Source organism: Myotis yumanensis, unplaced genomic scaffold (genome assembly GCF_028538775.1).
Source record: "Myotis yumanensis isolate MYYU_CA2020_CCGP unplaced genomic scaffold, mMyoYum1.0.hap1 SCAF_12, whole genome shotgun sequence".
Lineage (NCBI taxonomy): Eukaryota > Metazoa > Chordata > Mammalia > Chiroptera > Vespertilionidae > Myotis > Myotis yumanensis.
Genome location: NW_027223763.1, coordinates 59,396,543 through 59,424,070, shown reverse-complemented (window position 1 = coordinate 59,424,070; position 27,528 = coordinate 59,396,543). Strand labels below are relative to the sequence as shown.

Genomic DNA, 27,528 nt, shown 5'->3' with positions numbered 1-27,528 from the left:
GTTTAAAAAAGATGATATAAATTTCTACACACTATTCTGAAATGTCTCCTAGACATGCTGCTGAATAAAAATTAAATCAAAATTCTAAACATGAATAATAGTCCATTAAAAACCCCCAAGTTCTGTGTGTGTATGTTTTATATGCAATACAATAAAATATATATAAATTCCAAAAGGATGTATACCAAATTATTAAGAATGACAGCCCCCCAGGAATAGGGCTAGGGGGCAGAGGGAGACTTATAGATTTAGGTATTATTTGAATTGTTTTATAGCCCCTTTATTACTTTTATAATAAAAAACAAGCACTATATTAAAAAAGAGAAGTAAAAATCGAGCAGTAAATACATCTGTTTAGCTTTAAGTGAGCACGTCCCAACTCATGTGATCAAGGAACCCGTTTTGTGGAGCGCGCAGAAACAACTTGTGCAACAAATTTTTAAGTTACTGCACCCAAGGCTCTCCCCACTCCCTGCTAGCATATGGGTTTTCACCTTCTGTGACCTTCCGTAAATGAGTGAAGGAGATAGAAGGGACTTCAGAGGTGGTCATAGACACTCCCCTCACTTTTGCAATGAAGGGGCTAAGGCAGTGGTCGGCAAACTGCGGCCCCTTGAGTGTGGCTCTTCCACAAAATACCACGTGCAGGAGCGCACATACAGTGCGATTGAAACTTCGTGGCCACACTCAAGGGGCCAAAGAGCCGCATGTGGCTCGCGAGCCACAGTTTGCCGACCACTGGGCTAAGGTAATGAAGAGAAGGGCCTTGGCCTGAATCCCCCAATCCTCACCTGGGTCCTTACACATCTTTCGTGTAATCACCAGGTGAATCAGATGGGCCATGAACTTTGAATTTCATTAAAAAAGTCATTAAATTTTTAAAAAATCATTAAAAAAACCTCCAGGACTCAAGAAAATTGTCAGGACCTTTGAGTAAGCCCTGGCCTCAACGTGCTCCCTGCAGTTCCAGGCACAGTGCAGGGGAGTCCTAAGGACCCCTCCTTCTTCCCAACGGCCTATCTGGTTCTACAGCTTTTTAGGAGGAGGCAAGTGCCGTTGAAAGGAAGGGACCCTAGTCCTGGCTGGTTTGGCTCAGTGGATAGAGTGTCGGCCTGCAGACTAAAGGTTCAATTATGGTGAAGGGCACATGCCTGGGTTGTGGGCTCAATCCCCAGTGGGGGGCATGCAGAACACAGCCAATCAATGGTTCTCTCTCATCATTGATATTTCTATCTTCCTCTCCCTCTCCCTTCCTCTCTGAAATCAACAAAATATATTTAAAAAACAAAAACAAAGGAAGGGACCTTGGAAACAGCTGGTAGAAAACAGCAAGGGTCTTGCAGCAACTTGGGATTCCGATGAAGATACATAGAAGCACAAATGTCCTCATTCCCTCAAACAGCATGGGGTTGAGCTGGGCAGGACTGGCTTTGAATCTGATCTCTTGATTCTGCCTTTTATGCACTAACATTAAGTTCCTTAACTGGGCGCCTCAGTTTCCTCATCGCTGAAATGGGGACAATAGCTTGTACGTCACACCTTGTGGTAGATATTAACTAAGACGAGGGCTAGGAAGGTTGCTAGCATATGGGGCACAGCGTATGTAGTCAAGAAATGTGACTTCCCACCTTTTCCCTCACACAGCCAGCCGCTGCTCCATTCAGTCCTTACGCTACCAATCCTGGGCGACAGGCCCAGGGGCTCTGCATAAAATGTACCTACACTCGAGGAAATGGCTGTCTGGTGGAGGAGACAACATGATTTGGGCACAGTGGGTATGGCAGGTGCACTGACAGAGGTGAGTTCCACTGTACCACCCACCTGAGCACCAGGGCACCATCAGCCTGGGGGCCTGACACTGGAGCTGCCTCTCAGTGTCCCAGTGACCTCAAGGGATTCACTACAGCTTTGGTGTGACCCACAGATTTGTTGTAAACATCGCCTGGATCATAGCAGTTAAGCTGATCAAGGGAAGTATGAGCTGGGGAAGACCACACTGCAAATAAGTGGAGAGGTTAGGAGCAGAGGATCTCAAGCCCACATTCAAACCCTTCCTCAGTGTTTTTTTATTTCTTAAAATTAAACAAAATAATGCCTTTGAAACACTGAGCACAGTGGTCTGGTATATAGTAAGAGCACACAGGGAAACAGAACTGTTATTGAAGCTATTTGGTATGGAAGTACTAAGGCTGAGAGGCAATGTTATTGATCATTTAAAGGCACAAAAATATGTGGGCAGGGTGGACAATGTTACTTTTGTTCACCAAATCACAGAAGAGTGGACAGAACTACTCTTTAGAATCATAGGAACTTGGTATCAAATCCTTGGTCTGGCTCTTACTAACGTGATGTTGGGTGAGTTGCTGAACCTTGATATTCTATGCAGAACTAGAGGATAATGTCAATCTTGTGGACCATTAGAATAACAAATGCAGTTACATAGAAATAAACCTGGCACACCGCCTGGCACAATAAATACATCCTGGTTTCTTTCCTTCCTTTCCCAAAGCTAGCAAACCAGAGAGGAGGGGTAGCCAAACAAGAGGTTTAGAAGTATATTTGATGAAAAGAGCATTTCCCATGGATTCAGAGATGATAAAAAGTTAAAATGAGGATTCTGGACTAGAGGACCTTAAAGGTTCCTCTCCCATACATCGTCTATGATTCTTCAAGTGACAATGTTATTTTTGCGACATATCTTAGCTCTATCACCTAATAAATATGATCATGTGTCCTCTTCTGTAAAATGTGGATAAAAAACTGTGCCCACTTCTCAGGACTACTGTTGAAATTTAGTGAGATAAAGCCCATAAAGTATTTATACTTGCCTGGCAGATAGCCACTACTTATTAATGCTGCTATCATTGCTATTGTCAGGGCCACTATAAAGATTAAAAGAGACAATGCATACAGAAGTCACGTGACAGTACTTGGCACATAGGTGGTGTACAAAATATACATATATTTTTTAGCTTTCCCCCTTTTAAAAAAATATATTTTTTTTATTGATTTCAGAGAGGAAAGGAGAGGGAGAGAGAGACAGAAACATCAATCATTGATTGGCTACCTCCTGCATGCCCCTCCCCCCCCCCCCCCCCCCCGGCCCCCTGGGGATTGAGCCAGAAACTAAGGCATATACCCTGACTGGGAATCAAACCGTGACCTCTTGGTTCACAGGTTGACGCTCAATCACTGAGGCACACAGCTGGGCATTGTTGCTTCTAATACCCGTCTTGATTTTACATTACTAATGGCTATGGCCCAAACCAGTAATACATGCTGTCATTCCAGCAATGACACATCCAAACAGAGCCACCAAGAGATATTAGGATAATTATTCACAGTTTTCCACAGTTTTCACCAGGGATAAAAGCTCTCTGGAACAAACAGCCATGTCCAGCCCCGAAAGAGGCCAGGCTCGGACACGAGGAGCAGCAGGTGCATCTGCACTCTCTCCCCAGCCCTGGGAGCTACACACGTGGAGTCAATGTCTGGGAGGTTAATAGTTCATCTCACAAAGACCTAATGCCATAAATAATGCCTTGTCCTGAAACCACCGCTTTCTGTCCAAAGTTCAAAGCTCTCCAGTGAGTATCTCATTAACTGTTGGGATCCTCTGGGGATCCGGGTGGAGAGGCATTGCTGCTATTACCTTATAAAGATGAGAGCGTACAGTTTAGAGAAATTAAATGCCGTGTCTTTGCTCCAACAGTCCATCAGTGCTGACAGAGGGCCCGGTACCCTGGGTGCGACCCCTGAGCCAGGGCTTTAAGTCCCACCCTCGGAAGCACCTTGAAAGAGCGAACCGGGGGCCTTGGAAAGATGTGGCCCTTTGCCCCCCTCCCTCCCTAGACCAGGAAAGGGCAAGGCTCACCTGTCACTGAACTGAACTTCCTCGCCGTTCCTGGCCCAGCTGATGGTGGGCCGAGGGTTGCCCACAGCCTCGCAGTGCAGAAGCACACTCAGGGTCCCGCTGGCCAGGGCCACCGTCTGCCCAAGGTGGGTGACCACTTCGGAGGCGGAGAGCTGCTGGGCGGCCGAGATCTTCCGCAGGATGGTGGGCTTGCGGTGCGGCCGGCGGGAGCCACCGGCTGCCTCTCCGGAGGAGGAGGCGGCGGCGCGGAGCAAGCTGCTGAAGCTGGACACGGCCTTGCGAGGCGGGATGGCCACGGGGGGAATCCGCTGCTCGGACGGCTTGAGGAGGGCGTCCCGGTGCTCCCCGTGGCTGCGGAAGATGTCCTGGGCCAGCTGGGCCACCAGGTGCTTGCTGTAGACGTCGCGCAGCTCCTCGGGCTGCTGGGACAGGTTCCGCAGGATGTCGTCCAGGCGCTGCTGCTCGGCCACGATGGTGAAGGGCAGGTGCAGGAGCGCCTGCTCGGCGTTCGGGTCCTCCTCGGAGGACGCGTTCCTTTCCGCCGAGTCCTGCGCCTCCCACGCGGCCAGCAGCTCGCCGGGCCAGCCGCCCTGCTCCAGCAGCCGGGACACCAGCTCATCGTAGCGGCTGCCCGCGTCCGCCGCGGCCAGGCCCCGCTTCTCGGCCTTGCTGCCGTTGGAGAAGATCCCGTTCTGGTGCTTGTGGGTCTGCAGGGCCTCCTTGGGGTGGGCCTTCCTCACCCGGGGGGCCTCTTCCTCGCTCCTCGGGCTCCCGGGCCTGGCCACGAGCTTCTGGTTGCCTCCGATGAGCTTAATCCCGAACTGCTCGCGGGCCGGGCCGGCGGAGCAGGTGTAGATGCCGGCATCGGCGGGCTTGAGGCGGTGGATCTTTAAGTAGCCGAAAGGGGCCACGGTGACGTGGGCGGAGCTGATGAGGTGCTGGCCGTCCTTCTCCCAGGTGATGAGCGGCTTGCGGAAGCGCCGCGTGGGGCACCGCAGCACCACGGTGGTCTTGGGGAGCAGGTACGCGAACCCGCCCACCACGAAGTGCAGCTTCCTCTGCCTGCGGGTCTGGATGTATACCTTCCTGGCCGCCTCAATGTGCGGGCTGTGCTTTGTGGATGGCCTCCCGGGCCCTGGAAGGAAAGGGAACAGACAGACGACGGACAAATGGAGAGCGGAGAGACGCGAGAGTGAGATGCGGGGACAAGCCAGAGGGGGAAAAAGAGAGTGGGAAGGGAAGAGAAAAAGAAAGGAAGGGACAAAAGAGAGAAGGGGTGGTGAAGAAAGCGCTTCAGAGTTGCCTTCTGTTTAACTGGAGGAACTGGCTACCAGCTGTGCCTCATCATGAGCTCAGTGGGGCTCTCGCCCTGCTGGGTCTTTCTGTCCCTAGAGTAGTGGTTCTCAACCTTGGCTGCACATTAGAATCGCCTGGGAATCTTTTTAAGATCCTGATTTCTGGGCCTCATCCTCTGGAAAGTCTGTTTCTTTGTTACTAATGTTGTGGCCCCACCCCATAACAAAGACACAGAATTTCCGGAGGATGAGGCCCAGAAATCAGGATTGTATAAAGATTCCCAGGTGATTCTAATGTGCAGCCAAGGTGGAGAACCACTGCCCTAGAGGCTGGGATGCAAGGTTCTGGATGCAGGGGGTTCCACGGGGAAGCAGCTCCTCTCATTAAAAGGACTTAGAAATGAGCATCATTGAAAAGAGGCAGAGAACAAAGGGAAGGGGAATGTCCCCCTCCCACGTTTATCCTTTGCACCCCGCAGAGCACCAGAACACTTGCGGCCCCGGGGGGGGGGGGGGGGGGGGGGGGCGGGGGGGGGGGGAAGCTCAGAAGTGTTCCAACTCTAGGGATTAATATTAAAGAGAACAAATCTGTTCCGAGTATTTTAAAACCCCAGAGAGGATAACATGAGCCTTCATTAGTAGCAGGCTGCCTCCAGCTTCCAGATCGCCTTATGTCCGAGAGTGAACTTTGCTCTCCCCCTTGCAAACTGTTTTTCCAGGAGAGAAGAGAATCTCACCTGGTCACCAGTAATTAAGATTCCTTTTCCATCTCCAGCTGAGCTCCCCAGTCTGCTGCCCTCCAGGGCCCAACAATCTCCCACCGGCCTGGGCTTAGGGAAGGTGACTGTGTGCTTTCACGTGGGTTTCATCTCCCCATCCCCAGAGCTCTGAGGTACTCACTTGCACAGATTGCCAGCATACAGGGCCTGATTGAGGACGAGAACGGCAGGGGAGGGCACAGGGAGGAATTGACAATAGCCGAGACCCCGGTTTTCAGCACCTTCCTGCAAATGGCACTCCGCGTCTGGGTGCCCTCGCCGCAGCTCGTGGAACACTGATGGGAGAAAAAGGCCAAATGCGTGTAAATGTAGGGAACGATAGGCAAATGGGCTTTTGTATGAGTTCTCAAACTCACCAACACATGAGAAAAGTTATTTGAAATCTGCAATAGTCGCTGAGAGAGAGGGGGGGGGGGGGGATATTACTCGACAACGTGTGAAGACATGTCCATATTGCAGCCACATAACATTTTCTACTGTAAGGTTTCCTGTAGACATTTCATCTGTTTTGGTATGTGGCCTGGGCTTTAGAGTTACAGAGTTAGAGTCCACTGTTCAAATCCATCTTAGTTTTTCACTACTTGGCAAGTGACTTAAACTGTCTGAGGCTATTGCCACTTCTTGTGCTTATTTTGCAAGGTTGGGCATTAAATGAGGTAATATATTTCAAATGTCATACACAGAACTGGCATTCAATGCTAATTCCTTTCTCCTTTCTTCACAAATAAGTTAAAATATTTTAATGTCAAGCATCAGATAATTGTTATATATCTACATCATTTGAGGTGAGGTGCTAGATACTATAGAAAAAAGTTGTGCAAGATAGTTCCTAATGTCAAGGCGCTGTCATCAAATGAAGGAAAAAACACAAATACATTAATAAAATGAAATAATACTTTAGGGAAAGAAATCAAAAGCACATTGAGATACCACTTCATATTCATTAGAATAGCCATCATAAAAAGGACAGGTAATAATAAGTATTGGTGAGGATGTGGAAAAATTAGAGCCTTCATAGATTGCTAGTAGGAACATAAAATAGCATAGCCCTCTTGGTAAACAGTGTAATAGTTTTCTTTAAAAAAATTTTTTTAAATAGTTTCTTAAAAAGTTAAATATAAATTTACCATGAAACCCAGCAATTTTACTCTTAGGTATCTATCTAAGAGAAATGAAAACATATAAGACTTGTATGTTAATATTCATAACAACATATTCATAACAGACAAAAAGGGAAACTCAAATGTCCATTAATTGGGAGATGGATAAACAAAATGTGGTATATCTATAAAATGGAATATTATGCTATCATAAACAGGAATTTAGTTCTATGTGCTACAACATGAATAAACCTTGAAAACATGCTAAATTAAAATTTATAGTATTCAAATTATACTTCAGTTAAGCTGTTTAAAGAGTCAAATAGTAATAAAAATTTTAGTAAAAATACAAAACTAGAAGACAAATGAAGTATTATAAAATTAATTCTAACAATTGTTGAATGCTTATGGTACACTGGGGATTTCCTGACCTAGGTCTTGAACATGGGTGGATCTGGACAGGTGTAGAGAACCAGGGATAAGCATGGGAGACAGGGAAATAACCAGATCAAAGGTAGAACCGTTCAGTGCAGAAGTCCAAGGCAGGTTTGGGGGCAGAACTCAACCTCTTTTGAGCAGAAGGATCCTATCGAGAGCGTCAGGAGTTCAAGAGGCCAGACGTTGGAGACTTAATTTTTCAGACAGGAGGTTTGGAATTGGTCCATAAAGCAAAGAGGAGCCATTGAAGGGAGGAGTGAAATGATGAAAGAGGTGTTTTGAGAAGGTTAATCTGGCAACAGTGTCCGGGAGGGATGGGAGTAGGAGATGGATGGCAGGTAGGGCTATCAGTTAAGGAGGCTGCCACAGTAGTCCAGGCTTGAGATGATAAAGGCCTGAACTAGGGTCATGGCAGTGTGCCATGGTAACTTAAAAAGTGACAGTAAAAGCCAAAATATATTATCTTATCTTTTCAAGTATTATATGCTAGCCCATTGAAATAAACTATTCCACGCAAAGTTCTATGATCTACACTACTCTGAGAGACATTTAAGATGCAAAAATGGGGATGAGAGTCAAACCTATTGATTTTGTTCCCCGATGATTATAGATTCCAGATTCCACTCATCCCTTATTTTATTGTAAATGACAGCACCAAATCCAGGGGTCAGGTAGAATAGAGGTAAGGAGCCTGGAAAATTTGAAAGCATGGTCATTTTAGTGCTGCTTAGTAGAAAAATAGACTGCATGTCAGACGATTAATTTATGATATTGGTCAAGTCTAATTCTTTCTCTAGGCTCAATTTCCACATTGCTAAAATACGGAAACTAAGCTAGAGCAGGGAGTTTCAAACTGTGTTCTATAACTATGTTAAGTAAGTGATTTAGGGGCTTCTCATATGAACTGGAGACCCAACCATTGGAAATCTGGGACCACTACCCACACTTCAACCAAAATAGCTCTGACTTGATCTGTTTTAGATTTCTGGTTTCATAGTAACATTTCAATTTAAAAAGTTTCAATTTAAATAGTGCTGTGATTTTAATTTTTAAAAGAACAACTAGGCTATAGGTTCTAAGTTCCCTCTAGCTTCAAAATATACTACTCTGACTTTAATTTCTTTTATATTTTTTTTGAGGGGGCGGGGAACAACTTCCCTAAAAATATGATTTAAAAATATTTGCTAGCTAACTCTTTCAGGAGATGGAACAGTTTCTTTTACACAAAAGAGGTAAGGCCTTTTGAGGGTCTTATTCTCAGAGAAGAATCTGAGAGTAATTTTATTTAAGGTGTCTAAACATTTGGCTTAATTCTGTCTCTGAGGGATTCTGTGAAGTAACCAGGAGAGTGAGGCAGATAGTGGAGGATAAAGACACTCGTAGATCATCCAGGTCTTCCTTTCTCCAAGGGGCCTGTGCGGTGTATGTGTGGAATGCGGGTCTCATCTCAGCCATGGGGCCCAGAGAAGGGCTGTTGGGATGACAGGGCCAACTGGAGCCTCTGTGAACACCTCCAGGGGCACTTTTGTATGGCACCAGTGTGAGTTTCATCTCCTTGCGTCGGTGATCACTTCCCACCATTCTCAGCCCCTCCCCAATGTTTGGAATTTCGATTCACCAACCCAGATAACTCAGAATCTAATAACATCCCTTCGATAATCACAAATGATTCATAGTTCCCACAATGCAACTTCCTCCTCCTAGGAAGACTGACAAGGGCTGGAGAGGTCTATGCCATGACCCCTGTTCTAGCCAGTCAAGGTGAGTCCTTTCTTTTATTACCTCTCTTCCTGACAATGGGCAGGGATGGGAGAGAATCGTAGCAATGACTATGGTTAACTTTTACTAGGCACAAAACACTTTATATGCATCATTTAGTTTAAGCCTCCTGATAATCACAAAGGTGGACACTATGATTATCTCCAATATTTAGATAAGTGAACTAAGGCCAAGAAAGGTTAAGTAGCCCAAGGATATTAGAGCCTTCATACATTGCTGGTGGGAATGTAAAATACAACCAATAAGTAGTAGGGGCAGCATTAGAACCTAAGTTTGCCTCAACTCTTCACCACACATGACACTGTTGTAAAGGTCTGCTCTACTTAGTGGTTCCCATGGGACCTCAATTCAGCAGTCTTCTTTCCTGAGTGCCTGATCACAAGGGTTCCTCCTTCAAATCTGCAGGCCAAAAAGGACATGTTCTGTATTCTGTGTCCCATATGCTCAGGGACTACAAAGTCCAGGAACATGGGAGGACAATTATAATCACACAGTCAGCATTCCATTCATGGCAGGCTATCACCCACGGACGTAGGAGAGCAATACCTTTTGCAGTACACCCTGGGAGGAGGTCTTCATCTGCAGCCACGTACTTGGCAAATGCATCAGGGCTCTTTCCTGCCCTGCTATATTTATTATGACTTTTTTTCATATATAATACCATACCCCAAATCATCGTTCCATGGGAAAATTTTCACTATCATACTCATGTAGGCGCGCGCGCACACACACACACACACACACACACGAATATACACATTCTCATTCTACACACTTTTTTTCCTTTATTCTGTTTTTAAAATATGACATTTTATTGTTCTAAAGACATTTGGGGTGAGAAACCACCAGAAGGCAATTTTACTGCTAAATTATAAAACCTATGATAATGTAGGCTAACTCTCAATTGCAATGTCCTTAGCAGGCCTCCTCTGATGGAACGCTATATGGGTTGATAAAAGGTGGGATGAGAATTCTAAGAATCTATGTTGATAGAGCTGGCATCTTAATTTTCAGAGGCAGCTTCCCCCGCGGTGGAAGCAAGTGCCCTGTGGTGTATTTCAGCCAGCACAGCTCCACCCTGTGATGTGTATATCAAGCAAAGAAGGCAAAGGAGTCAGCAAAGCCAATTCAAATGCTGCCCTATGCAAAAAAAAAAAAAAGTGGAGAGGGCCTTGAATCTGGTTTTGACACTTCACTTCAGGCCTAGTGATTCTGTTCTTGGCTAAATTTGCTTGAGGGGCAACAATTTGGGGGAGAAGGGGGTTCTCTATGGAAGACACACAAGCCTGTTGTAGGCAATTGAGAAAGATGCGGGGGCTGAACACAAATCAGTTGAAGCTGGGTTTAAATGAATGAATTGACGCTAGTGTTAGAATAGGAATTATTTAGACAAATAGATTAGTTGGGGACATATCCCTAACTTTTGAGGCAAGTCAGTAATGGTGAAGGCTGTTGCAATCATCTCCCTAAAAGCAAGAGGGGAAATCGAGTTATCTTGCTGGAAAGTTGTTGAAGTTTTGGAGCCAGGAACCTGACAGGAAAGAGGCAAGATTTCCTTGGCCTTCTTTTCCTGATAAGTCATGTTCCTGATTGTCTAGTAACGTGGAAGAGAAGAACTTGAGAGGCTTCGCCCTTCCTAAGTAGAGACTAGAAACATCCTGGAGTAGGAGGTGCAGGGAGGTCAGGAAGACACGTTTGGAGATAGAGGGAGAAGCAGACTATGTTCTGAGAAGAATCCTGGGCCCAAATAGCATGAGTGAGGCCTGGTTTTGCTCCATGAGGAACTTGTTTATAATTGCATGCTTCAGATTGCTGAATAAGGGCTGGCGGCTTTAACTCATGTCCCTGTAGACTAGTTAAAAGTTAGTCACACAGGATGGTGTAAGTGGTTACAATAATACTGCTCCATAATGTTAGGAGGATTATTTTGCTCTGTTCTCGCCTTCTATATGTATCTACTTGGGGTGCCTTCTTTTCCTCCTTATTTATGCCTCTTTCATCATCTCCTTCTACCACACGTACCTCTGACCAGTCAGAGAGGAGCCACTCGCTGGGACAGTCCTCTTTCTTGCAGGCTTGCTGGGCGGCCAGTTTTGAGGCTGAACAGAAGGTCTCAGGAAGCTCCAGGAAGCTGCCATCGGCCATGCGCTGCTTGCAAAGCACCTCACGCCTCTGGACGCCCCCTCCACAGGTCCTGGAGCACTGGGCAGGGAAGGAAAGTCAACCCAACATAAGGAAGTGGCGGGTCTGAGTGCCCAGTTTGGCCTTGGCCTTGGCCGAGTAAAGAGCGAAAAAAGAAAAAACAGGAAAAGAAGAAAAACCAGAAACCAGCCCAAAGGATTTCGCTTCCTCTCCGTGAAATACATTTTAGAGCAAGAGCTACACCCTCCACTCTTAATCTCAAGTATTTAACTAGAGCGCCAAGGAATTTGAAGAGCATTTAAATCTTAGAAAGTTGCATTTAAAGGATGATTTGCAGCCACCCAAGACAACTGGTTTAAAAGGTTAGTATAATGGAGTGTTAAGCATATTTACGATCCAGTGAAAATAATCTGTGCTGCTTCCTGAAAGAATAAGAGCTCCGCCTGCCATCGGTGTAAATCTGGAGGAACTAATCTGCAGAGAAGGCAGCCCTTTCTGAGTGTGTGCACCCACGCTACCACATCGGAGGGGCGTTAAACGCGAGGCCTGGTTTGCTGAACTCCCCGGGAACACTTTTCTTGTTGGAGTTGTGATTTCTTAGGGCAGTGGGAGCAAGAGCCACTGATATTTGGGATACAAGAAAAACAGCCTTATTTCAGTGGTTTTCAGCAGGACCCCAAACACACTGTCTACATGTAACTCATAGTTATAATCCACTTGCATGAGGGAGAGAGGACCCCAGCGGCATAGTGTTGGCTGTTATTGCAAGTATTTGCCCTTCCCTGACAATAGCAAAGGGGCCTCCAATTTGTAGCTGGACACATGACGTTTCAGCCTACAGAATAGATGTGGCCACCTCCCCTGAAGGTAGAAATGGCCAGGTGACCAGGTGCTGCCCCTGCTCCGGCAGTGGCCACTTAGAACTTGGGGTCTGTGCTCAGTGCACTGAATTCAGAACTGCAAGGGACATTTGTGTCCCCAGATGAAGGTAGGGTGTGTGGTGAGACATGTCCTTGAGTATAATTAGCAGGCTGTGTGGCCCAGCTGCCATCCATTCCTCAGTGGTCCCAACCTTAGATACTTTTTTAAATTGCCTGGGGTTGTTTTTTTTTCTTCTTTTTATAAAGTACTGAGGCCTTACATTTAATCAGAAACTTAATCATTAAAGCAGAAACTCTGGAAGATGGGTCCCAGACATCAGTTTTTTAAATCAAACAAAAAATCATTCTCCCAGGTAATTCTGCAACCAGGGCTGAGAATCATCTCTCGAAGAATGCCCCTCTGCCATTTCTAATGGGAATAAGGTAAACATAGAGAGGACATCCGGGGACCCAGAGAGGCCTCAGTTAGAACCAGTAGTTGTATGGATCACACTGGAGCAGAAGTGCCCTTTGCTGGTAGTTGTGAATGGCTTGAGGTCACAGAGCTACTGAATAATGAAGTTAGGAAAACTATGAACTTAGTCTTGTTAGGCTTTTATTTAAAAAAGTTTTTATTATATTTTTTGCTGTGTTTCTTTATTTTTTCAATTTTATTTTCTTTATTTTTAAATTTATCTCTATTGTTGAAAGTATTAGATATGCCCCTTTTTCCTCCCCCATTGAGTCCTTCTATTCTATTCCTGCCCCTCCATCGCCCAGCACCTTCACAGTACTATTGTCTGTGAACATGGGTTATGCATATATGCATATAAATTCTTTGGTTAATCTCCATGCCCTCCTCCCTCTGAGATTCATCAGTGTGTTCCATGCTTCCATGTCTCTGGATCTATTTTGTTCATCAGTTTATTTTGTTCATTAGATTCCACATGTAAGTGAGATCATGTGATACTTGTCTTTCTCTGACTGGCTTTTATTTTTCTTAGCATAATACTCTCCAGGTCCCTCCATACTGTCTCAGAGGAAAAGAGATCTTTCTTTTTTACAGCTGCATAGTATGCCATTATATAAATGTACCACATCTTTTTTATCCACTCATCTATTGATGGGCACTTGGGCTGTTTCTAAATCTTAGCTATTGTACATAGCGCTGCTATGAACATAGGGGTGCATATATTCTTTTTGATATGTTTTTATTAATTTTAGAGAGAGAGGAAGGAAGAAGGAAAGAGGAAGAAACATTCATGAGAGAAACACTGATTGGCTGCCTCCTGCACACCCCCTCCTGGGGATCGAGCTGGCAACCTGGGCATGTGTCCTGAATGGGAATTGTACTGGCAACCTATTGGTGCCTGGGGCTATGCTCAACCAACTGAGCAACACTGGCCAGGTCTTGTTAGACCTTTTAACCCTAGAGCCTTTCAGACCATCTAATATAGTGGTGAACAACCTTCATTTGCATTTCAAAAATTTAAAATTTTTGAAATGAAAAAAACCTATTGACTTCCGTAGGAAAAAAAAGTACTTTCTTATGGCTGGATTCAACTACTTAGTGAGTAAAAGAAGGCTAAGGATAAAGATGAAACCACCCAATGAGGTAAGTCTTGTCCCCACTTTACAGATGAAGAAGCTGAGGCTAAACAGGTGAAGTGACTCAACTAAGGCCCCAATAGAGCATGTTCTCTGGGCTGGGGTGGTGGACACAACTGAAGAATGAGCCCACACTTGGTTTCTCTTTCTTGTGGTTGTGGGAACTGCTCTCTGTTTGCAATGGCGGGTACTCTGATTGCTGCTTCATACCGAGGACCCAGGCTTTGCAAGCCCCAAGCCTGTTAACACTTGGAATGGGGGAAACGAGTTAAGTCGGCTCGCGTGAATTGCGCGTACTCCGCGGGAGCCGTCTTAACTCGGTTCATATAGATTTGCGGTGGAGTGCGGGAAACGTGTAAACTCGGGCTGATTGTAAATGCGTATTACCAAATATTTGTTTGTTTGCCGTTCACAAAGATACCTACCTGCGTATGCGAACCGTTTCATACCCATTGGGGTAATAGGTATCATAAAAATCCCTGATTTTGCACGGGAAACCTAAATAATTGCCCGTGCCATCTTATATTTTGGCGGGAAATTCACCCCACACCGGAGTGTTAAGGGCCTGATCTTCCCTTCACCCCCACCGGAAGGGCAGTGCTTTGAAAGCCAATCCTCAGCCTCTACTCTGTGACTGTTCCTAACCAGCAGGAACCAGCCTGAGATCCAGCTTGGGGACCAACATTCTAAAACAGCTCATCTGCACTATGGTAGGCCTGGAAATGTGTTCTCTCTAGACACTTTGATTTCTGAGCTGAAAGCCTACACTGAACATAGCTTCTAGGCTATGCCACTGGCTGGCTGGTGGGGTAGGCTACGTATGGTGGTCTACAGCCAACTGTTACTCATCACAGATTAAACAGTTTCTTCCAAGACTTGCTTAGCATGTCATTTAGTCTTAAGGAAAAATCTATGGCTTTGAAGCTAATGATTCAAGTGGAGAGTGGCCCAGGCCTTTGGCTTCTCTGGCTCATTTTGGTGATTCTCTGGCCTTTTTATTTATTAGAGAAGCAAACTTTTTAGTTCTTGTTTAGTAGTAGTTCAATAAACTCTTGAAGGATTTTACTTCTTGAATGCATTTGTACCCACACTGTACTGCAAAGTGCTTTTCGTGAATATAAATTCTCAATAATATTTGTGGATTAAAATGGAAGCTGTTGGTTGAGGGAAAATTTGGGTTTTTTTTGTTGGGAGAAGTTTAAATTAGCACCTAAGAATTCCATTTATTCAGAATAAACATTCTTGTTACCGTGGATAACTAAGGTTTTAAAGTCTTTTGCATGACTTCTTACTTTCAGCCTTTTCCTATTTCTGTCAAATTATCACTTCTAACCAACCAGTTATTCTATAATCAGATTCATTATAACCTTCATTGTTCAGGCTGTCTTCAGAACTCTTTTATAACTAGACAACAAATCATGTGCTTTATTGATTCCCGAGGGTTTGCCAGACTTAGGGACTGTGTTCTCCACAATGCTTTCCATTCTGTGAATTATTAAATTTCTTTCATAAACTTCATGTAATTTTGTTCAAGTCATAATTGTCTGAAAAAAAGTTTATACTGATGAGTTGAAAATTTAAATCTTAAGCTCTGATCTCTCCCCTATTCTTACTCAGTATGTCCGCTGAAATGCAAATAGGTATCTGGACCTAAACATGTCTAAAATGAAACTTATGATACTGCCTCTCCAATATCACCCCAAATCTGCTCTCTTCTCAGTCTTCTTCACTCATTTACTGGTGCCATAGCCAAGACACAACTTAGGAAAAGTTCTTGATTTTTCTTTTTTCTCACCACCTCTATCCTGACACCCAATACATGAGCAAATGCTTTCAGATTTGCCTCTAAATAAGGAAAACTGACCTCCACAATAAATAATAAGTTGGGATACCACCATCTCTTGCCTAGCCCACTACTAAGCTTCCTAACTGGCTTTCCACTTTCTAGTTTTCTCAGTTAGCTCTTAGCAGGATATAGATAGCATACTCAATTGAAGATCCTCTCTCTCTTTGATGTTCTCTGAAAACCCATTGACTGAACACAACTAGAAGCCAGAGGGTAGAGTCTATCTAGGTCAGCCTCCTGGACACAGGTGCAGAAGGTAAAGAGTGGATCTAGAGGAGCAATGGAAGATATCGAGCATTTCACCTTATTCTCCTGCAGTCTATTCTCCACGAGAATGATGTTTTCAAAGCAAAAATCAGCTCACATAATTCCCCTGCTTAAAAATCTCCAATGACTTTCCCTGGTGATTAGAATAAAATTTCAACTCCTCTAACCCGGCCCTGCAAAGCCCTACATGTTCTGGTCCCTGCCCTGATGAAACTTTGAGACTATCTAACTCAAATCCTTCCAACTTCATTCATTCATTCCACACAAAGTTATTAAATACCAATGATGGACCAAGCCTGGTTCTAGGTTTTAGCAGGGAATAAGAAGCCTCGCATAACCTCTCTCCAGTTTCGTCTCATACAACTCTCCTCCTTCCTTGCATATTCCAGCCACAGTGTTTTGATTTTTCCTGTTGCTCCTCCAATGCCAAGCTTGTTTCTTTCACAGGGCCTCCACACTTGATTTTTTCTCTACTTGGACTAATCTTCTCTTGCATCTCCATGTGGCTGAGAATTTCTAATCACTCAGGTTCAATTCCATTCTCACCTGCTTAGGGAGGCCATCCCTAACCTCCTATGCTAGAGCAGCCAAAGCAGTCTCTATCCTATAAACCTTATTTTACTTTAAAAAATGTTTATTGATTTCAGAGAGGGAGAAGGAGAGGGAGAGGGAGAGGGAGAGGGAGAGGGAGAGAGAATCCTTGGCATATGCCCTGACTAGAATAGAACCATGACCTCCTGGTTCATAGGTCGATGCTCAATGACTGAGCCACACCGGCTAGGCTTACTTTATTTTTAAAATAGCTCTATTAAGTACTCTCAGTCTTTTCAGAAATTATCATCTACTAGAACTCTTCAAAAGAAGCAGTTTTGATTCTCTTATAGCTCAATATTAGTGTTCAAAACTTTTCCCCAGCATGATATTGTTACATCTTTATTAAGAGACCGTAGGATTAGATGACTTCATCTCCAATTTTTTTTTATCCACATCCTTTCTCATTTTCCCTCCTTCAAAGTTAATGATTTGTTTGTTTCCTAGTAAAGAAGTAGTCAGGATATGAGCTAAGCCGTAGAATGACATTTTATAACAGATGCTGGAGGTATGTGATGCTTTCGTATGATCCATAAATATGTACACTCTAGTGAAAATGCAGTGTATTTTTCTATGAGAGAAGTAATGGCTGGTTTATAAAATCGTTAACCCCTAAACCTCAAAATGACATCAAACCACTTTTCTTCTAATCCTCTGATTACAACTCATAGTCAAATTCCTCATGGGTCCTATTGGGTTTGTTAGGCATAAGGAACATGCTCTTGAAGTTTCTGTTACCTGTGACTGACATTTTGGACACTTCACTAGTGATGTAAGATTTGTAGGAGTACAGCTCTCTTCAATGCTTGATGGTTGAAATTTTCTTTTTCTAAATATCTTCTGAGGCACATGGGCTTCTATTCAATTAGAATAAATGCTCCAAAAACAAACAGGTAGTTGAATAAAAAACAGCTCTCAAATTCAAGCTGTCAGTGAGAGCTTTTTAGCAAATGGGGCAATAGGGGAAGATGAAGGTTAATTTTTCTCTTTCAAATGGAGGAAGTAGATGACGAAAATAATTGGTCTTATTTCAAGGGCAGAGATGTAATAAAATTGTGCTATAGCGTGTGACCACTCACTTAAATAACATAGCTGGGTTATCAAATGGCAGATAGGACCTGATTTAAGGGACAGACATTCAAATAATTGTTCCCAGCTCTGTACAGAAGTCTGTGACAATATGATGGCAAAACAGCTGCCAAAAATGTTTTTAAAAAATCAGCTAACTTGAAGTTTCATCTACAGTAGTCCCCCTTCACTCCTGGTTTCAGTTACCCATCAATATTCAGTGGAAAATTCCAGAAATAAACAATCCATACGTTTCTAATTGTCTGCTGTTCTGAGTAGCATAATATAACCGAGTGCCATCCCACTTGGACCGGCCTGGCATGTGAATCATCCCTTTGTCCAGCATCTCCATGATGTATGCGCTCCCTGCCCATTAGTCACTTGGTAGCATCTGGGTTATCAAATTGACTGTGGCGGTATCACAGTGCTTGCATTCAGATAATCCTTATTTTACTTAATAATGGCTGCAAAGCACAAGAGTAGTGATGCTGCCAATTGGGAAATGCCAAAGAAGCTGTAAAGTGCTTCCTTCAAGTCAAAAGGTGGGACTAGTACAATGAGATGTTGAGAGAAAGAGAGAAAGAGAGAGAGAGAGAGAGAGAGAGCCCACATTCACATAACTTTTATTATCGTATATTGTTACAATTGTCCTATTTTAATATTAGTTACTGTTGTTAATCTCTTACTGTGCCTAATTTATAAATTAAACTTTATTATAAATATGCATGTATGGGAAAAAACATAGTATATATTAGGTTCGTACTATCTGCAGTTTCAGGCATCTACTGAGCATCTTGGAACATATCCCCTACTAATGGGGGGGGGGGGGCTATTATACACATAAAGTTCTTAGGAAATTCTCAGTGCCCAGAAGATGATGTTTAGACCCTTGAGAATGGCCGGCAGGGCCCTCATCCTTAATCCTGCATTGACTTCCCAGCCACGTCCTTGTGACCTGCCGTGGACCAGTGCTTTAGCTAGGATGGACAATTTGCCTGCTGTTGGGCCCACAGATGCCTTCTCTGCTCTGGCCTTCACTGAGAGCAATGCCCTTCACTTCTTTGTCCATCTAGAAATTTCTGAGACATCCTCGAAGACCAACTCAGAGGCTACTTTTTCCCGAAAGCTTCCACTAGAGCAGTGGTTCTCAACCTTCCTAATGCCGGACCCTTTAATACAGTTCCTCATGGTGTGGTGACCCCCAACCATAAAATTATTTTCGTTGCTATTTCATAACTGTAATTTTGCTACTGTTATGAATCGTAATGTAAATATCTGATATGCAGGATCTATTTTCATTGTTACAAATTGAACATAATTAAAGCATAGTGATTAATCACAAAAACAATATCCTATATAATAAAAGGCTAATATACAAATTGTCCCTACTGGTAGGAGTTCGACTGGGAGTTAGATGTGCGCTGACCACAAGGGGGTGGCACGGAACATGGCAGGTGTCAGTGACACAGTGCTGGTAGTGGGTGGCAGTGGAGGCGCTGCCAGCCCTGATGGGCCCCAACAAGAGCGGGACCGTGGTGGGATGGTGGAGCAGGTGAGCAGGCAGCAGCAGGCCAAGGTGGATACAAAGGAATGCTCCAGCCGGCAGCCACAAGGGAGCCTACCCGTGCACGAATTTCGTGCACTGGGCCTCTAGTGTAATTATATATGTGTTTTCTGATGGTCTTAGGCGACCCCTGTGAAAGGGTCGTTTGACCCCCAAAGGGGTCGCGACCCACAGGTTGAGAACCACTGCTCTAGAGCCTCTGCCTTGTGGCAAAACGAGTCCTCTCCCACCCATGATGAGCTGGAAGGGCACTGCTGCTCCCCTGTGAGGACCCTTTCCCTCTGCCTCCCTGCAGGCTCACAGGATTATGCACCTTTTGAAGAAAGGGAATGTATTCATCTTTCAATTCCCAGTGCTTCCCATAGTGTCTGCCAAAGAGCATGCACTTCATAAATGTTTGTTGAATTGATGATTGGATGAATACAAGGGCCCCAAATCCAGATGTTTAAAAGATGTAAAACAAAATCCAGCTGATGGGCTGAACATCCACCTTTTATCGGGCTGTTTCATCCATAGCCAGGAGCTGCTTCTAAGCAAGTCAGCAGCGGTCTCAGCCACGGCAGCATGTGCTCTGCTGGGTGCCTGGCCCTCCAGGTATGGTAGATGACCATCTAGCTGAGTTAATATGGTCAGGGATATTTGTCGGGGTTTCATAAAAGCCCGTCTCATCTTTGCTCAAAAAGTTTCCCTGGTCTATTTATATAGGGGTGGGCATAAGTAAGTTTATAGTTGTGAGTATGCCTATCACAGTTTATTCTTGTGATATTATTTATTAATCATTGTATTATTTTTCCATACAAACAACTGTAAACCTACTTTTGCCCCACCCTGTATGGATGAAAAGGTGGTTTTAGATTTTTTTTTTAATTGCAGAAGATGAAATTTCAAATTAAGGAAGGTTCCAAAGTCTGTGATGACTTTGTGAACATGTTGAGATTGCCGGGGGGGTTGACAGTTCTGAAGTGAGAGGCAGACTGCAAAGAAGAAAACATTTTTAAAGAATCAGCAGAGAAGTTTAATAGAACTAAATGAAAAATGTTTGCCTTTATAAATCATTTAAAATGATATTATGGTATGAAAAGGTAGACTTCTGGTAAGTGGCATTATTTTTAAATATATGCCATAAACAGAATATATAACAAAAAATAGTATTTATATTGCTTTTCCATATATGTTTCATTATATAAGGTCATGGATTCATTAGTTTTATAAATTAAAAAAATACACAATAAGGGGGACACTTAAAAGTTATGATGCTATACAAAAATACAATGGCTCAAGGGTCCTGTATTTTTTAAGATTTTCCCATAATCATCACATTAATAAATTCTGCCCATATTGACACTTTTAGTTTCATCTTGGTAGTGTAATTTATTGAGAGCTGAGTTCATTTCCTTGATACCTCAAGTCATATTATTGAGCCCAATAGAAAGAGACATTTATGCTTTGTTTCTAGGGTCAACTTTCCAATTTTAACATAATGCACTCTTGCTTATAGCTTCTAACTCATTTCATTCATTTTTCATTCACTAATTCATTCTCTCATTAAAAATTTAGTGGGCACTATCTGAGTGCCAAGCACTGTATTAGATGCTGGGATTTAAGATGATTAATAAATGGTTACTATGCCTCAGGTATTTTTAGTCAGCTAGGGAGAAAAAATTACTATAAAATGTGATTAGTTTTACAAAAGAGGGAATACAGAGGAGAGTATAATTAAGTCTTTATGGAAAAGTTGGGGCCTGGCTGGTGTGGCTCAGTGGTTGAGCATTGACCTATGAACCAGGAGGTGACAATTAGATTCCCAGTCAGGGCACATGCCTGGGCTGTGGGCTTGATCCCCAGTAGGGGCATGCAGGAGGCAGCCGATCAATGATTCTCTTTCATCATTGATGTTTCTATCTCTCTCTCACTCTCCCTTCCTCTATGAAAACAATAAAAATATATTTAAAAAAAAAGTTGGGGAAGGGTCTTCAGAGGAGGTTGGCCAGAGAGAGAAGGAGTGCTGGCAGAGGGAGAACAGGTGTTCATAGACTCAGGGTATGAAGGACACGTCATGTTCCTTATCTGTGAGGGGTCATGAGAAGGTGGACCATAGGTTTCATGGGAAGGGTGGTTGTTAAAGTGAGACTGAGAAGGCAGATGAAGACCCGATTGTGAAGGGTCTTGAACATAATCTCAAGACCATGTGGTGTCATTAAGGATTTTGAAGTAACGGGTAACATGATCCAGTTGTAGAAAATAACTCAGGCAGCAAAGGCCAATGGGTTCCAAAGACAACTGCCCTTTGAGATGTTAATAGTTGTGCCATGGAGAAGAGCCTTCCAGGTCAAGTAACTCTAAATAACACAGCATATTTTACACCTACTAAAATAGTAATAGTAATATGTTATATATGACTATTTTAAAGGCTCAACAGGGGGCCTGTAGTCAGGAACCATCAATACCAGGTTGGGAAATACTGGATGAGAATTAAGCCAAGACAACACAGGGAGACCAAGTAAAAGGCTGTTTGTAATGGTTTGGTTAACTGTGAGGACTAGAACCAGCACAGTAGGAGAAGGATTAAGAAGGAAGAGAACAGTTGGGGTTGGGAAGGTATAGGAGGTGGAATCCAAAGGTTTCAGGTGTTGACTGGGTGTGAAGGACAGACAAGGCTGAGATGGCTCCAGTTACCAGCTACAGAACAGGCTAGAAGGTGCTGTCACCCAAACCACAGACCCATGAAGGGGGACTGGGGAAGGTGGCAGGAGGCATGTTGTCAAGCTTGGTGTTAGACCTTTGATATTTGTAACTGCAATATTTGAGACTGAGAGGTTAAAAAGGCAGTTAGAGGCAACAGAGGTGGAAACTGAGCCAAAACACATTAGGGCTCAGAGAAACAAAGAAAATGAGGACTGAATCTCACTTACTAAACAAGACTATAAAAATGGGAATAGAATTTCTAGCCCACTATTTTGTGGATTAGAATTTCTTCAATCATCTAATTTCTTAAACCTGGAAATACAGGGGGTATACTTCCTGTTTAATATTCCTATTACTGGGTGAAACTTGGGGTTGCACACCCACTAAAATCCAGAGCAATTATTACAAGGAGCTTTCTGCTAATACAAACCAAAGCACTACCCATGTGAGATTTGACCTCTGATCTCGGTTTTGCTTACATTTATTGTTGATTCTAAAGGTAGAATGAGGTGCACTTTCTTATGAAATATACTACTGAAAGTGAGATAAATATCCTAAGAGATTTTTCCTCTCCTGACACAACATTTTAAATAAACATGCTCTCTAACTTGTAAGGATATTTATTTTAATCACTGGAATATAACAAAACTGATGACTAAATGGATCTTCTGCCAGAATTCAGTCCTCAAAGGCAGATTAAAGTTATTTTTGTCTCTCTGTGTTTAAATATAGAAAATGAAAAATTTAATTCTCAAGCATTTGTAGTTGTCATTAAAATTCTCTTTTTTTCTTAATATTACCAGGAGGGACTCTTCTCCCATACACCTTCTTATGCAGCTAAACTACAGGCCTTTTGAATTGTAACCCTGATTTTTTTAAAAAATAGTATACAGGGAAATGATCGCATAATTACAGTTTTAAGCAAGGATGAAAATATGGGCTGTGGTGAATGTTTCAGTCTCTCCACAGATGTGCACAATATGTGTGGGTGGACATAATCCTGAATATAAGATATAGGCAACATAGTGAAATATAAATTATGTTTTAGAGTGAACTCTCTGATTCTTTTGGTTTAACTTGTCTGTCACCTTTCTCTCCCCCCCCCTCATTTCTCTTAGATTTTTTAAAGAATAAAAACGAATACAGAAAGAAGATTGATGCATACGAAGCTCATAGACAATGGTGAGGAGTGTGGAAGTAGAAGGCAGGTTTTGAATCTCAAGTACCTTGTGCTAGTAGAGACTGATGCTTACAGTCAGCCCACAGAATAGCAGATCGTAGTAGCCTGAGTAGTGACCCCCAAAAACATCTGCATCTTAATCCCTGAGACCTATGAATGTTACCTTACATGGTAAAAGAGACTTTTACCATTCAGTTGTGATTAAATTAAGCATTTTGAGATGGGGAGATTACCTGGGCTATCCAGGTGGGCTTGATGTAGTCACAGTGGGCCTTAGAGGAGGGAGGCAGGAGGTTCAGAATCAGAGAGAGGGAGAGAGAGAGAGAGAGAGAGAGAGAGAGAGAGAGAGAGAGGATGTAAGGACAGACTCAGAAGTTGAAGTGAAGCACTTTGAAGGGGCCATGAGCCAAGGAAACAAACAGAAACTGGAAGAGGCAGGGTAATAGATTCTCCCCTAGAGTCTCTGGGAGGAATACAGGCCTGCTAACAAACTCCTTGATTTTGGCCAAGTGGAACCGACCTTCAGAGCCACTTGACGTGTGGTAAGTTGTTACAGCAGCAATGGGAAACTAATACACAGATTAACTGCCCGGATATAGGCAACACACACTGAATGTTATGTAAACTGCTCATTTTGGAACTGATATCAGATTTCCTCACAGTTTAATGCCTGAGCAAATGGTAAAGAGGCCTTGGGAAAGCTGTACTGCATAGGGAACAGAGAATGGGTTCTGAAACCTACAGGCCCCCCGTTTCATTTATTGGCTGTGTGACCCAGGGGAAGCACAGCCTCTCTGAGCCTTTCCTCACAGGGTTGCTGTAGGAATTAAAGGAGAACATTCAAGAGCAGCAGAATGAGTTCTTCCACATGAAGTGTGAATTCATGGTAATCTCTCAGTGCTTCAGGTTCCTCATCCGTGAAGTGGGGATAATTGTAGTAACTACCACATTAAGGATAGTGAGGATTAAATGAATTAAACATGTCAAGTGCCTAGAACTGTGCTTGATACATAGTGAGTGCTTCTCTTTAATAAGTGCTTCTCCTGAAATGAAGTGGGTGCTCAACAAATGAGCTGGAAGACTCGCCATGGACCTTTTCAGCACCATCCTCGGTGCTCTACATACCTGCACGGGGTGTTGTGGGGTCTCACTGAAACCTGGTCTCTGCTGTCATTGACCTGGTGGTCTAACTCAGAAGTCACAGGAAAGCACCTGTCCAGGTAAGGTGGTATATGACTGTTAAATGAATAGCACTGGTCATGAACAGCGTGTGACTTCAGTGTGGGAGGACGGTAGAGGTCCTGGCAGAAGAGGTAGGACTCCTGCCCTACTTTGACAGACAGGCAGAGGGAAGGGGAACTGTGTGTGGGCAGGGAGAAGTGTGGGCGATAGCAATGTACCTGCCGAGATGGGAGAAGCAAGGCTGAAGATGGGCAGGCCGTTGGGCTTTATTACATAACAATAGAGAATCACTGAGATAAATCCTAGCAGAAGACTGTTATGATCAAGATGTGTTAGACTGACTTTTGGCTCATACAAAGTGGTTCTCAGCCATGGCGCTGTAACACACCAGTGTGATATAGCCTCTTATGAGGTGTATATGATAGGTTAATATACAGCCAACACCAAAGTTGATGATGATGATGATGATATGTGCGTCTATTAAAAAAACTAGAGAAGACTAATGCGCTAAATATGTGTTTCAAAAGCCAACTAAACAAAAACCAACATGATTTTAAAGCTAAACTGATAAAGAGAAATATTCAATGCATCCTTCAACAAGACCAGAGATAAAAACCAAGGCACACAGTATTGCGTAAGAGGCAGAACTGAAATAAAGAAGGCCCCCTAAAAACCAAATGTAGAATTAGATTTCTGCTTCACATCTGCCTAATTGTTTCTAAACTAAAATTTTAACATAAATACTTGGACTCCACTCGAGGTCCCTCCAGACCTGCAGAATGTGTAAATATTGGCTATTTGCCATTTGTCAGGCAAATGCTCCAGAAGGTACAAAGAAGGTTGAATTCTTAGCAGGCAAATGAAGATTAACCGAAATTATGCTTTCCCCTCTGAAAAGAAAAGCATATTGCATGAGGTCAGTATAGCCCAGTGTTCAAACAGCAAGGAGGGGGAGTTTCTCCCTTCAAATGAGCCAAAATCCATAGTCCACGGGGTTACCTGTCTTCTTGAAATGAAGCATTTGATCCCCCATCTCCTTTTCTTTCACATGAATAAAGACAGTAAACTGCCCCACTGATGTGACTCAATGGTTGAGCATCAAATCATGAACCAAGAGGTCGCAGGTTAGGGTCCAGTCAGGTCACATGCCCGGGTTGTGGGCTGGATCCCCAGCAGGGAGCAAGCAGGAGGCAGCCAATAGATGCTGATGTTTCTCTCTCATTGATGTTTCTATTTCTCTCCCCCTCTCCCTTCCTCTCTCTAAAAAACCAATAAAAACATTAACAACAACAACAACAAAAAGACAGTGACCTGGGTGTTGAAGGATTAGAGACTTCAGCACTGTCCTCTATTAGATCCAAGCTGCTAAATGGGACAGACCTTGAGAGTACACAGCAGGTTTCCTTGTCCCAAAAGGACTGCCAAGAACAGGGCTCACCAGACAAATGGATGATCAACAGCTGGTGTCCTAAGCACTCCCTGAAGACAACAGCCAATTAGCCTGGAGACACATGTTACTCTTGACTTATTCCATATAACATAAACAATGACTTCCTTTCTTTTAATAAGTGGTCAGTAATAGCTGGTTCTGCCTTACAAACTTAATCAAAGAAGTAGGACTCTAGGAAATAATGTAACAAAAATAGTCTATCATTACCACTAGGTTCAGAGAGATTCCTGGAAGTGACCAAGGATCCTTAAAACAGACCCTATGCACCAAATGCTTTAACAGCACTTTTCTTTCCTGGAGGATAGAATCATTGGTGGCTTTCACTTTCTATGTTCTTTACTTCTTACTATGTTTTAACATTTTCCACAATTATTATGTATTGAGTATGAAATAGGATATTTTTAAAGGTCCTAATAAAGTGTAGTCAGTGGCTCATTGGATGAACTTTAAAGAGCTGTTTACTGTTCGTTTCCTGATCTGAAAAGTGTACTTATACAAGCATACCTTGGAGATATTACAGATTTGGTTCCAGATCCCCGCAATAAAGCAGGTTGTAATCTTTTTGCTGGTGAAGGGTCTTGCCTTCAATGTGTAAAAACACCCAAAAACCCCTGCAGTATCTGTGAAGCACAATAAAACAAGCCATGTCTGTACTTGAGTTATCCCCAAAACTTTTCCCTAACGGAAGGAAATAGAAACTTTTCAAAATGAATTCATGTCTTAACAGGCCCAAGATAGGTAGAAAATGGAAGAATAATTACTCCTTGGAAATCCACTCTTTTTAATAGGGAGACTGGGCATGGTGGTATCAAAAGACCAAAAAGGTCTTGTACATGGAAGTGCTCTAAAAACTTAAAAACTGCGGTTATTCAGTAACCTAAAAGGATTGGTATTTCACTCACTTTTACTGCTAGGTCAATATGACTTAAAATCATGTAGCAAACAGAGCAGTTAGATATAAAGTCAGAATTTTCAGGGCTTGTGTGGCAGTATTCTTGATCTATTTATCCCTTTTGTCATTCAATAAATGTTCTATCCAGAACTTACTATGTGCTTAATGGCAAAGCAAGCTAATAACACAGGGACTTAATAGTTACAAAAATGGAGGTTGAGTTGAGCTGATTCCTTGAGGGCTTGCATGGGTTAGTGGTGCAGTTTAAGGTCCTGGATTCACTTTAGTTAAAGGTAAAAGTATGAAATCAGGAGACCTGGGTTCTGGACCAGCCTTTAAGATCTTGGGCAAGGCCATATCTAGGACATGGTTACATCATCTGTAAAACAAAGGGGCTCATGCATAATCCCCGAGGGCCCTTTTGGCCACAGTGATCTCCAACAGTGGAAAGGATCCTATAAAACTGGTTGATGGCCAATCCTAAATTTGCTAGCGATGTGAGCCTCAGTTTCCTCAAACCCCAAAATGAAGATAATAAAACCTCTGTTTCACTGGATAGTTGTGAGGATTCAATTAGGTGTGTAACCCTATATAATAAAAGGCTAATATACAAATTGACCGGTCACTATGACATGCACTGACCACCAGGGGGCAGACACTCCACTCAGGAGCTTCCCCCTGGTGGCCAGTGCACTCCCACAGGGAGAGCACTGCTCAGTCAGAAGCCCTGAGCCAGGCTCACGGCTGGCAAGCGCAGCGAGCGTGGGGAGCGGGCCTAAGCTGTCAGTCATACATCCCCCGAGGGCTCCCAGACTGAGAGAGGGCGCAGGCCGGGCTGAGGGGACCCCCCCCAAGTGCACAGATTTCATGCACCGAGCCTCTAGTACTATATATTTCTTAACCAAACACTGTTACATAGACACTGAAA

The 27,528-nt window shown here is 43.4% G+C and overlaps 1 protein-coding gene across 1 annotated transcript in view; it reads right to left on the bottom strand.

The window, feature by feature from the left end:
• ADAMTSL1 (ADAMTS like 1) overlaps window positions 1-27,528 on the bottom strand; it is an 876,403-nt gene that overhangs the window by 114,054 nt on the left and 734,821 nt on the right. Inside the window, exons 20-22 of the mRNA XM_070429962.1 lie at window positions 11,288-11,467; window positions 6,070-6,223; window positions 3,875-5,009 (exon numbers count right to left, since the gene is read on the bottom strand). Coding sequence (XP_070286063.1) covers window positions 3,875-5,009; window positions 6,070-6,223; window positions 11,288-11,467 — 1,469 coding nt within the window. The remainder of the gene's footprint in view (window positions 1-3,874; window positions 5,010-6,069; window positions 6,224-11,287; window positions 11,468-27,528) is intronic.